This window comes from Malania oleifera, chromosome 13, assembly GCF_029873635.1.
Source record: "Malania oleifera isolate guangnan ecotype guangnan chromosome 13, ASM2987363v1, whole genome shotgun sequence".
NCBI lineage: Eukaryota > Viridiplantae > Streptophyta > Magnoliopsida > Santalales > Ximeniaceae > Malania > Malania oleifera.
In genome coordinates, this window is record NC_080429.1 from 38,915,288 (window position 1) to 38,928,398 (window position 13,111).

The window sequence follows — 13,111 nt, forward strand, 5'->3', positions numbered from 1 at the left end:
TCTTTTCTCAAGCCCAGACAATGCCATGAAAGAAAAGCCAAACCCAAGAGGTCAATGACGAATCAATTGTTATAAACAAGTCTACAAGTTGAATTAAAAAATAAAATAAAAAAATCACCCACAAACTTAACCTAATAAACTATCACATAAAATATCCTCAAATTATCAACTGGCCTCCATCACAATCAATAAATTAATTTTCTCTTTTACCTTTTTTTCCCCCATTTTTGATTTCAGATGTATCGGTGTTCAAGACTCTTTGAGGACTCAATTAACCCATTAAAATAACAAATCCACTATCTATCCTTTTTCACTTAAATACCAAGATTTTATCTTGTAATCCTCCAATACTCGAATCCTACTATCTAATAAGAAAACTTTAAATTTATCAACGAGAATCTTTGAGTTTACCAACTCACAAGTTGTTTAGTATCATTGACAAATATTATGAAAACGAAAATAAGAAATAAAAATAAAAAATAAAAAATTAAAACTAGAACTAAAAATTGAAAAACCAGCAACATATTGTTTGGTTGATGTTTCTAAAATTAAAATAAATTAAAAACTCAATTAAATAAACATTCATTTTTGTCATTTAATCAAATAATAAGTACAAAAAATGATTAAGATAATAAAAGAACTAAGTAATATAAATTAAAAATACTATAACTAATTATTATATTTCAAAATTTTCTTTACATGAACAATCCTTTTGTATGCGACAATTGAAATGTAGTAAAAATATTTTGTAAATGGCTTATCATATTTTTAATTTTTAAAAATTTTATGGGCACTTTTTATTTTAATTATATTTTGAATGCATATAATCACTTTATGTTAATTTTAGTTAAAAAAAGTATGGATAAAATGAATAATTTAATCGAAAAAAAGCTTTGGATACTAATAAGTATATATATATATATATATATATATATATATATATATATATATATTCTAGCAACAAGTTATCATAATAACTAAAAATTATTATAAAAAATTTTAATTTTTTACAAACAACTGAAAATTGTCAATAGAAATAGAAAATCGGAAACTCAAACAAACGTGTTTTTATAATCAATTTCTTCACTGTATAAAAAACGAAAGTAAAAAATCGAAATTAGAAACAATACTGAACAGACCTTAAGTTTATCTCTATGTCATCTTTTTAAGTTTAAAATAAATAAGATAGGGTTTATTCACACCTTAATTTAAACTTACAAAAATTTAGAAGAAATTCAAAATAATTTTCTATATTATATTTTATCTAAATTTATATAAATTTAAATAAAATTCCTCAAATTCATGGTCTCAACTGAAAAAGAAAATCTTGTAAGATGCCTTTCTTTAGTCTAATGGAATAAATAGATTACTGGAGGCAGAAGCAAGGGTTTCCTGTCAACATTTTCTTTGATTTTTTGCAGGCTTCCAAGCACTTTCCAGTACCAAAGTCATCCAGTCAACCACTGCATAATGACTTAAAGATCCAACAACCCTTCTATGGATCTACTCTGTTCTGCTCCAAAGCCCCATCACACCGAAGGGTAATAAGCAATTAACGAAACACCAAATTCTCCACTGGCCATCGCCTTTAATTCCTTGAATCCTTGTTCCTGCCAATGCAAGGAGCAACAAGAGACTAGCAACCCAAAGCTTCTGAAAACTCGCAGACTGCAAAAAAACAAAAAAAGGAAAGCCTAGCTTGGAAAATCATGGCAGGGAGAATGAGACTTGCAGAGAGGGTGGAAGTGAGAGAGGAGGTGGTGAAGAAAGCCTGCAGTCTAGCCATGAAGGCCCATAACCTTAAGTCTCCCGGGAAGCAATATCTCGTTGACAAGTCCAGGAGCTCGGTGGAGGTGGTGATTAGCTTTCCAGGAGTTTGGTCTGTGAGTGATTGGTTTTGCAGGAAGCCTTTTGGGGAGGCTAAGATCAATCTGGAGAAGTTCCCTTCTCTCAGAAATCTTGGCACCGACGAAGTCGCCGCTGTAAATGAAGCGTTTCAGCTGAGATTTGAAAGGATCTTGGAAAGCCTGCAAACAGAGGTACATGTCTATTTGATTCAACTATGATCATATATATCTTGCTGTGGTTTTGTGATTCTAATAAAGAATGGTCTCTCATGTCTGAATTCTGATCATGTGGGGGCTGAACTGTGAGAAATCTAGTTTGGTTTGAGTTGAGAATATTAGCCAAAAATTGGATTGCCATATGTAGCTTGCTGGTTACCATCTTAATTCATTCCCAGCCACAGCCACAGAAGGGGTATGGGGTTAGGAGCTTATCCAAGTTGACTTTTACTTGTGAAGAGCATCCAAAGTAGATGTGATTAAATACTTTTTTTAAAGTTTCCTAACAGTTAAAAAAAAAAAAAAAAATGAAGAAGAAGAATAAAGGTGTTTTTTATGGCATTGCTTGATAAAAATAAGTTTTCAAAAAAAAAATTGTGTCTTCCAATTCATTGCTATATATAAGTTTACAAGAGTAAATCAACATCCTAAATTGCAGGAAAATAAAATAAAGATCTCAACTAATTCCCTTAATTGAAGGGATTACAAATCACCTAAATATATACATGAAATAATATCTCTCAATTTCTAAAATTAAGCTAATGTAGTCTTAACACTCCCCCTCAAGTTGGAGCATGTATATCTAGCATGTTCAACTTGATTCTAATTCTTTAAACACATATGCTCCAAGAGCCTTTGTAAAAACATTTGTCGGTTGCAAATGAGATGGAAAAAATTCAATGATGATCTGACCATCTTGTATCTTTTCTCTTACAACAAGCCAATCAAGTTCTATGTATTTGGTACGCCATAATATACTAAGTTTGTTGCTATGTGGAGAGAAATTTGATTATCACATAGCAACCATGCAGGTCCTTTAGAAACTTGCATATCATTGAGAAAAAATCTGAGTAAAGTTAGCTCACAGGTTACCGCTGCCATGGACTTGTACTCAGCTTCTGAGGATGATCTTGAAACTGTTTTCTGCTTCTTTTTTTTCCATGAAATTAATGAATTTTCTAAGAACACACAATAACTTGTAGTTGATCTTCTTGTCATAGGACAGTTTGCCCAATTAGCATCACAATAAGCCGTTAAGGTAAAGGAATTGTTTGAGGAGAACAACAAACCTAAAACAAGACTGCCTTTCAAATATTTGATAATGTGAAGAGCAACATCCTTGTGAGGCTTTCTCAGAGCATGCATAAATTGGCTTAGAATATTAACTAAGTATGTGATATGTGGTCTTAATTGTGAGATAGATTAGTTGTCCAACTAACCTCCTCTAGCGTGCTAGATCATGTAGCAGATCACCTTGATAACCTGTGAGCTTCAGATTCATTTCCATGGGAAAGTTTTATGGCTGAGTACCCAAGTATCCAACATCATCTATGATCTCTAAAGTATATTTTCGTTAAGAGATAACAATACCTACTTTGGACCTTGCAACTTCCAACCCAAGAAAATACTTAAGAAGACCAAGATCTTTAATATGAAATTGTTGATGAAGAAATTTTTTGAGACTTTGTATAGCAGTTGCATCATTTCCAGTTATTACTACGTCATCTACATAGATAAGCACCATAGTTGTAGATGAGCCTTTAGTTTTCACAAACAAAGAATAATCTGAATGTGATTGAACAAAGCTAGCCTTTTTGTTAGCATGAGAGAATTTTGCAAACCAATTTCAAGGGTTTGTTAAGCTCATAAAGAGATTTATGCAGCTAACATACGGATTTCTCCCCATGTCGAGAAAGACCTAGTGGTGGAGTCATGTACACTGGTCTCTTCCTCTAAAACAATGGCCAATGTCTTGCAGCAACAACAACAAGAACACATCAAACAGTAGTTGGCAACAAGAGCAAATGTTTCGGTGTAATCTAAGCCTTCTTGTTGAGAAAATCTTTTAGCGACTAATCAAGCTTTGTAGCATTCAATCATGCCATTGGAATTGTATTTGATACGATAGACCCATTTTCTGCCAACGAGATGATGACCAACAGGCAAGGGAACCAAGGACCTTGTCTTTTGGGTAGTGAGAGCATCAAGTTCATGTTGCATTGCCTCTTGCCATTTGGGATCTAAGATAGCCTAAACATATATATGAGGTGGGTTCTACGACACTTGAAATGGTATTAACAAAGTTTTTATGGGCTGAAGACAAATAATCATAGGAAAGATAGGCCACTTAAAGGATACCGAGTACCTCACTTAGTCAAAGATGCCCATTTTGAAGTTGCAATTGATGGTTTTGTACTAACTTATCCACAATGAAAATTATGAAGGAGGATGGATGGTTGTCTGACACGTTCACTTTTGTGAAGAGGAGGTGCAACAGAAGATATAGAGGAAGAAGGAGAAGAAGGGGATGATGTAGGAGTGAGCTCGGATAATGAAGAAATAGGAGGGAGTTGCAAGTGGACGTGAATCAATGATATATTCAGATATCGCAAGTCGGGAAACAATGTTTTTTGGTGATTTTTCTAGAGCAAGAAAAGTAAAAATTGAATCATAAAAAATGACATCACGGCTTGAAAATAAATTTTGAGTACTATTGAGATCATATAAGCGATAGGCCTTTTGGCCTACATGATAAGCGACAAAGATGCATTTTCTAGCACAAGAGTCAAATTTGTGAGATGGTTGCAGGTTGGTTGCATAACAGAGACATCCAAAAACTCGCAAGTGAGAGTAGATGGGTGGTTTGTTATACAACATTTCATATGGGGATTTATGTTGCAGCACAAGGGTGGGAAGACAATTTATAAGATAGGCAGCGGTAAGTAAACTCTCCCCCCAAAAACGCAAGGAAAGATTAGCATCAATTCTTAAGGCCCTGCCAACATTTAAAATATGTTGATGTTTTTGTTCAACTACACCATTTTGTTGAGGTGTAGATGGGCAAGAACTTTGAAATAAAATGCCAAGGTTGGAAAAATAGGATTTCATAGAGATGAATCCTGAGCCATTATCACTTTGAATGCATTTAACTTGGCAATTAAACTGAGTGTTGACAAAAGAGATGTAGGTTTTTAGTAATCCTTGTAATTCAGATTTCAATTTCATTAAGAATATCCATGTGAATCGAGTATAATCATAAACAGTGGTTAAAAAATAATGTGACCCTATATGAGTTACAGTACGAAGGGGTCCCTAAATATCACAATGAATAAGATCAAATGAATGTAAAGTTTGAATAGAACTTGAAGAAAATGGTATGTTGAGAATTCCACTTATGAAGTTCGTCCCATATTGGAAAAAGTGAGTATTTAATGGGTGTTTATATACATGGTGTAGCACAAGACCCAAAAGGCTTAAGCTTTTTGGTCAAGTTGGTGTTCACCCATATGTATTAAGCATACATTTGGACTCTTTCGGTGCTAACAAGTGGTATCAAAGCCAACAATTCATAATTCTGGGTGAGCGACATCGTAAAAAAGTCGAGATGTGAAGCTAATTCTCCTGACGTGCTAACGGTTGGAGGACCAAGTGTGTGGCCAAGGCCAATAAGGATTATCTAGGCTGCGGATGGATCCGAATAGGGTCAAGATGTGGGAGGTAGGATTGGTTTGGAGGCATTTGGAATGCAATTCGAGGCACGTAAGGCGCCAGTGGTAAGGCCCACTTGAGCAACTGTTAGAGAATTGAGCTTACTCCCAGAAGGGAGACTGTTTCCATTCAAGGGGGGAGCAGTTGGAACTCACAAGTGAGGGGAAGATTGTTGAGAATTTCACTTGTGAGTTTATCCCACATTAGAATAATTGAGTGGATGATGGGTGCTTATATGCATGGTTGGACCCAAACCCAATAAGTTTAAGCTTTTGGGTCAAGTTGGTGTTCACCCATGTGTATCAAGCCCACCCATGGGTTCCTCCAGTCCTAACATGGTAGTTGTGTTTGCTTAGCCAAATGGCAAGTTTCACAAGAATGTTTAGAATCAAATACAAATGAGGGAATAACATGGCTCAAAAATTGTGAAGGTGCCTTGCAAAGATGCCTTAACCACTTGTGTCATGGAAGGTTTGTAGTAGAATCAACAATGATAGGTGACAGAGAAGGAAGGTGGTGCATACTTCACTGGAGGAACAAAGTAGTACAAGCCATTAAGCTGCTTCCCCAAACCAATGATCTTCTTCGAAGTTAGGTCCTACAATATACAAAAAGTGGGAAAGAAGTGGATTGAACATTCATGGTAGCTGTGAGTTGACTCACTGATGTAAATTGACATGGAAAGATGCTACACATAGAATGTTTTTAACATGCATATGATTTGAGAGTTGTGTGGAGCTAATTCCAATTTTCTTAGAATATGCACCATTAGGCAAGGTTACTTGAGAAGTTTAAAGGACAGGTATTAGATAATAAAGTTGGTATGTGATTTGTTGCACCACTATCAATAATCCAATGATTCAAGGCTATCTTTTGTGCACTAAAGGATGAGCATAAAGGGGCGGAGATACCTATATAGTTTGCTTTGGCAGAGTTTTTACCATTACGAAAAAAGGCTTTTATTTGGGCAATCTCTTCAAAGGTGAATTGGGATGTCTGTTCTGTTGGTATCTTGGTTATATCATGATGCATCTTGGCACTGGTTTGATGTGCAACAGGTTTTCTGCTTCAATTTGGTGGCTAGACATCTTTGCCCTAGAGCTTGTGACCAATTGCGAATCCATTCAAGTATTAACAATGATCCACAGTGTGAGTTGTGCCCTTATAATAAGAACACAACAGAGATTTTCTCGTGCCTTGTGACTTGGAATGAGAGGATGACCACTGTCTATGTTGTCGTTGAGCATCATATTGTGATTCTTTAGAGTTGTCATAAGTTTTGATACTCATGGCATGAATGAGATCAGTATCCTTGGCCTCAGTAAGTCCTCGCTGCTTTTCTTCTTCACATAGGAGTGAATATGCCTTTTTGACTGTTGGTAGAGGGTGCATTAACATGATTTGCCCTCGCACAACAGAGTGTGTCTCATTCAATCCCATAAGGAATTGTCCCAGCTGAATCCTTTCCTCCTTTTCTTTTAGATCTTTTTGTCCTCCACAAGTACATGTGATTGAAGGATTTCAAGTAGTTAGCTCATCCCACAACATTTTTATCTTTGTATAGTTAAAAAAAGAAAAACTGATTCTTGATTTTGTTTCAATTCAACAATAAATCATTGAGTTTGATAATGATGGGAAAAATCACCTTGAGAGAACCTTTCTTGAATATCTGTCCAGATCTCTAAAGGTGTTTCAACATAGAATATGATGTTTGTAAGCTCATGACTTAGAGAGTTAAATATCCAAGAAAGCACCATATCATTGCAGCACTGCCATAAAGAGTATTTTGGATCGTTTTCATCTAGGGTGGAAATTGTTCCTTTGATGAACCCTAGTTTGTTTTTAGCACTGAGACTCACCAGCATAGATCTCTTCTATATAGCATTATTGGTTCCATCTAAGACTTTTGAAACAAGAATCATACCAGGATGATCAGATGGATGGAGAAAATAAGGATTTGCGGAATCAATTGCATATGTAGATATAGTGTGATCAGAGTAAGTAGAAATGGTTTACAGAGGCAACAAGATCATTGCTCTGATACCATGATAAAAAAAAAAAAGTTTTCAAAAAAAACGATCTTCCAATTCATTTTTTATAGTCAAAATAGACTGTTATATATAAGTTTATAAGAGTAAACCTAAATTGCAAGAAAATAAAATAAAGATCTCAACTAATTCACTTAATTGAAGGGATTATAAATAACCTAAATATATACAGAAAACTAATTCCCTTAATTGAAGGGATTACAAATCACCTAAATATATATAGGAAACTCTAAATTTTTAAAATTAACATTCCTAGTAGAAACATAGGTAAAGGTAAACAACAAGAAGGGCTACCCCTGTGCAAATTGCAGCTTATTGTATTACTAAAATGTTTTGTCCACTGGAATCAAAGTCCTGCTAACTCCCATTTACGAAACTACAGATATTGGGTTGTGTTTTTTTTTTTTTTTTTTCTTCCTCTTTTGTGGGCTTAAACAATGAGATTAGCTCCTTTCAATTTAATATTCTTTCTCACCATCTCTCATAGTTTAAATCCGAGATTTGAGCTATAAAGTTTCAAATCATAATCGTCAGGATGCCTTTCAAGTCAAGGATTTGGCTATATTGTTATTGTCTATGCTATTACAAAGGAAATTCTCCTATTTGGTCACCTTTTTAAAACCCAAAACTAACATCATGTAAATATTTTTTTCATTTGTTAAAAAAATAAATACATGTAAAAAATACATTATAATTCAAGTTTAATCATTCCTAAAAATAGGAAAGTAGTTTTTTTCTAAAATGCCCTTTTATTATTTAATTCTGTGCCATTTTTTTTATAATTTTTAAAAAATTTTATAAAGAACCCATGTCTTATTATTATTATTATTATTTTGGTTAGTTGACAATCATGTCCTAGGCAGGGTAGGTCTACGGAGCAGCCTCCACCAACTTTGTTTCTCCCCCTCTCCTCATTCCATTTTTGCTTTTTATTTTTTGAGAAGTCTGTTAAAGTTAGGCTACATAATGAAAAAAGTCTATTCTCCTTTCCAATTAATTCTCTAATATGACTTCTCAACTTTTAAATTTGAGACACCCTTTATTTAATTATTTTCATAAACTTTAGGGGACAAAAAATTTTATGTTAGGTTTTTAGGTGACAATAAATTTCAAGTTTCTTTAAGAAAAGGTTTAGAGATAACCATGCATAAGTGGTAAGGAGGTTCCCGGACGGTTTTACTTCTATTTTTTATCATGCAAAAAACTGCGACCTTCAAGTTTGTGAAGAGATGCAAATTTCAACTTCAATACCATAAGGAAAGTGAGGAAGTCGTAAATTTGATTTTAAATTTAATCATAAATAAAAGCTGGTCAAGTTTTAAACATAGTAACAGGAGGAACACTGCAATAGCACTATAGTGATTGCAGAAATGCGTCGAGGCCATCATAAGAAATGGCCATAAGAAAAATGAAACGTCAACTCCTTTCATCAATGTGAGAATGATCGTAAGTTGATAACAATGCTGCGTACACACTGAAACGGAAATTCAAAGCAGCAAAATGGTACTTATGCCATCATATGGTTGCAATTTGCAGGTGGTCAAAGCTGTGAAAGAAGGGAAGAAAGTAGTGTTCACAGGGCATTCTTCCGGGGGTCCAATAGCCATCCTTGCAACACTCTGGTTCTTGGAAAATCGCGCCAGTCAGGTTCCACCTCTGTGTGTGACTTTTGGATCACCCCTTCTTGGTGACCGGATTTTACCCCATGCTCTTGGAAGGGAGAACTGGTGCGACTGTTTCATTCACTTTGTCGCCAGATACGACATTGTCCCTCGCATTTTGCTTGCTCCTCTCTCTTCCATCGAACAACAATTGCAACCAGTGCTGCACTCCTTCAATCCGAACTCGCCGTTATTCAAGCACGAGGTCCAGGAAGCTTCAGTCTTCTACGCAATGGTGATGAGGAGTGCAGCCAGTGTCTCGAGCCATGCTGCCTGTAATCTCATGGGGTGCACAAACATGTTATTGGAAACTGTGACCAGCTTCATTGAGTTTAGTCCTTACAGACCTTTTGGAACCTATGTCTTCTGCACTGGGAACGGGAACCTGGTCACTGTGAAAAACCCAGATGCCATTCTGCAACTGTTGTTCTACTGTTCTCAGTTGACCTCTGATGCAGAAGTTGCAGAGGTTGCTCGTAGAAGCTTACAGGAACACCTGAAATATGAAGAGGAACTGAAAAGCTTAGAAAGGCAAAAGGTAGTCCCATTGGATCATTTGGAGAAGCTTCCATTGTCTACGAGTCGTGATGCAGACATTGCAACAATAAACACAGCTTTGAATGACCTCGGGCTGGTGAGACCTCTGCTATTTCTTGCCTCTAAATCTCAAATTCAACTTTGTTTTAACAAAATCTAATGATCATTAAAAGGAAGGGATTTTACTTTTTTGGAAGAAAACTGGTTCAATCCAGCTCAAATTTCATTCTGTAATCATGCCCTCCCATCCCCCCCTCCCAAAATAAGGACAATGGAATTATCAATTTTATTTTTATAAAATCTTACTCTTAAAGAGCAAATCAGTGGAAAAATTTTCTGATTTCTTTTGTATGATTCCAGAGCATGAGAGCCAGATTATGCCTTCAGGCTGCTGGAGAACTAGAACAACTGAAAAGGAGAAATCAAGCCAAGATTGATGGTAATATAAGTAAGGTTAAAGATGGACTAAATATAGTCGAAGGATACCGGGCCAAGTGTGAGGTTCGCAGGGTAGGCTACTATGACACCTTCAAGCTTCAAAAAGACCATGAGGACTTCAGCATTAATGTGAAAAGGCTTGAGCTGGCAGGCGCATTTGATGAGATCATCGAAATGTTGAAGAGGTACCAACTGCCATATGAATTTGAGAGCAGGAAGGAGTGGATAGAACTAGGAACCAGGTACCGGAGTGTCATTGAACCCCTTGATATTGCCAACTATTATCGACATGCAAAGAATGAAGACACAGGGCCATATTTGGTGAAGGGCAGGCCAAGGCGTTACAGATGTACCCAAAAATGGCTCGAACAAGCTGAAAAATTCCCACCTGGAACCAGCAAAGAATCCTGTTTCTGGGCTGAAGTAGAAGAGCTCTGCCTGAAAACTAGCGAAGGATCGTTTGGAGATGGTCAGGAAAGGGTCTTAATACTCGAAAGAGATGTTGAGGAGAGGGTTTTGACACTTGAGAGAGATGTATTGAACTGGGTTAGAGGTGGGAAGCTAGGAAAGGATGTGTTCTTGGAAGAGTCCACCTTCGTTAAGTGGTGGAAAAGGCTCCCTTCCGAACATAGGTCAGTATTTGCAGAAGCTGCAACAATATCAACTGCAAGACTGACGTAGTTGTTTCTCTTCATGATCAGCACGTATTCGTGTAATTTTAATAAGACAGTATCTGCATGCATCTTGTCTCCCAATCTTGGTCTGTCAACAGAACTAAACAAATTGGAGATAGACAAATGAGTGGCTTGTTTCGGAATTTCAAAAGTGTTACAATGCAGCTGGTTTCTGTTTGAATGAATTTGTGACTGAAAAATTTGCCATCCGATGCTTCTCTCACTGCCTTCTTTAAATTAATTTTTATTGTCTGTGATTCCTGAACATCAAGATTGCCAAACAGCCTGGAATCTTAACATGACTCTAATTTTCAGGCACAACTAATAAAACAAGATGACAACCAGACAAATATGACTAAAGGCTTGCATACAAGCTCCAATGAAAAGGAGTGGCAAGCAACCCCATCATGGAAAAGATAAAAAGTAAGTTCCCAAGAGATTAAAAGAAAAATAAATCCAATGGATAATGCATAAAACTATGCAAAGAGCTATCCCCCAAAAAATGCACTCACAAATAGTAACACTCTGCTCTAAAAATTTTAATTTGCAATTCATACAATGCCATATTCCCGTGTCACAGCCACGAACTAATGACAGTCTGCAGATCATTTCAACATAACCCACCAAACAAAACATAATGGATAGATTCACACAAACATATGGGGACATGCCTGTTCAGCAATGAGAAGTTACCACCAAGTTTACCAAAGGGATGATAAAAATTGCAATGGCACACACACAGAAGAGGTTACTCTCTCCAACTCATTGGCTCTCAGTTCAAATCCACATATGGGTAAATTATAACTCCATTTTGAAAATGTTGGCCCCTTCCAGGCAATATTTCCTGTTTTGGTATGAAGTCACTCAGGGTGAGGTTGGATTTTTTTTTTTACACAGTAGTAAAAAACATATTTACTGCACATCAGGACTTTTTCTCACACAATAGCAGAAAACATATTTGGTATAACCATGTTTTCAGTTTTAAAACCATGTCAACATGACCAGGAAATTTTGAAAACAGAAGTTGCTCCTGACCACTTTCAACACAATATTGCAGCACTCATTTCAATATAATTGGAAATTGTTGAATAATTGGGTAAAATGGAAGATGTAACCTCAATGATAGATCTCTCCCTCTAATTTTAATACATGTCTGGTGCATGATAATGACCATAATTCCCTTAGTAGCTCACTTACTAACATAACTCTAGCACATAATAGTAACGCTAAATGACCAAAATAACCAACAACACTCCCCCTCAAGCTAGAGCATATATATCATATCCTCTTAGTTGCTTACAAATAAATTTCACAAGAGCACCCTGCAAGGCTTTAGTGAATAAATCAGCAAGCAACAAATCAAACTTTAGATGAGTAGTTGTAATGAGCTTCTTCACAAATTTTCCCTAACAAAGTGGCAATCAACTTCAATGTGCTTTGCATGCTCATGGAAGACCAAGTTAGAGGCAGTATAACTAGCAGTTCGATAATCACACATCAACTCCATAAAAGCGTGGAAAGTTGATTTCTTCTAATATGTTATACAACCAAACAAGTTCACATGTACTGTGAGCCACAGCTTTGTACTTTGACTCAACAGTTGACCTGGGCGCCACAATTTGTTTCTTATTATTCCAAGAAACTAATTACCACAAACAAAGATGCAGTACTAGATGTGCATCTTTCGTCAGAAGTTGACCTAGCCCAATGTGCATTTTTTATATCCTTGAATATAAGAGTGTCCCCGATCTTGATGTAAGAGACCTCTCCTAGGTACACCTTTGAAATATCTCAAGATTTGAATTACATTCTAGTGACTTGTACTTGGAGCATGTGTTTGGTAGAGTGATTCTGGGATAATTCAACTTTGCAATAAGTCTCCGACATTGTCCTATGGGTCAAGCAACAAATCACCCATATTTAGCACATACTGTTGAGATCCATAGGTGTATCAATAGGTTTGGAACCTAATAGCCCAATCACATCTAAAAGACCAAAAACATACCTTCTTTGAGACATGATGGTTCTCGTACAAGATCTCAATACTTCTTTACCCAAGAAGTACTCCAATGGTCCCAAGTCTAAATTTTAGTTTCTAGAAAAAGCCTTAGATCCTAGATGCCTTGATCATCATCTCCACTAATCACAATATCATTCATATACACAATAAGAAAAATCCTACCAGATGGAGTATGATGATA

At 36.0% G+C, this 13,111-nt stretch overlaps 1 protein-coding gene across 1 annotated transcript; it reads left to right on the forward strand.

The window, feature by feature from the left end:
* The first annotated feature begins 1,304 nt into the window (after positions 1 to 1,304).
* LOC131145975 (protein EDS1-like) lies at positions 1,305 to 11,053 on the forward strand. Its single transcript, XM_058095178.1, has 3 exons — positions 1,305 to 2,039; positions 9,137 to 9,895; positions 10,159 to 11,053. The coding sequence occupies exons 1-3, from the start codon at positions 1,710 to 1,712 to the stop codon at positions 10,915 to 10,917; spliced, it is 1,848 nt and encodes a 615-aa protein (XP_057951161.1). The 5' UTR covers positions 1,305 to 1,709; the 3' UTR covers positions 10,918 to 11,053.
* Positions 11,054 to 13,111: the final 2,058 nt, after the last annotated feature.

Coding starts and splice junctions, on each gene's coding strand:
- LOC131145975 (XM_058095178.1), top strand. CDS start 1,710: ATGGCAGGGAGAATGAGACTTGCAGAGAGGGTGGAAGTGAGAGAGGAG. Junction 2,040..9,136: donor TGGAAAGCCTGCAAACAGAG/GTACATGTCTAT, acceptor TGCAATTTGCAG/GTGGTCAAAGCTGTGAAAGA. Junction 9,896..10,158: donor CTTTGAATGACCTCGGGCTG/GTGAGACCTCTG, acceptor GTATGATTCCAG/AGCATGAGAGCCAGATTATG.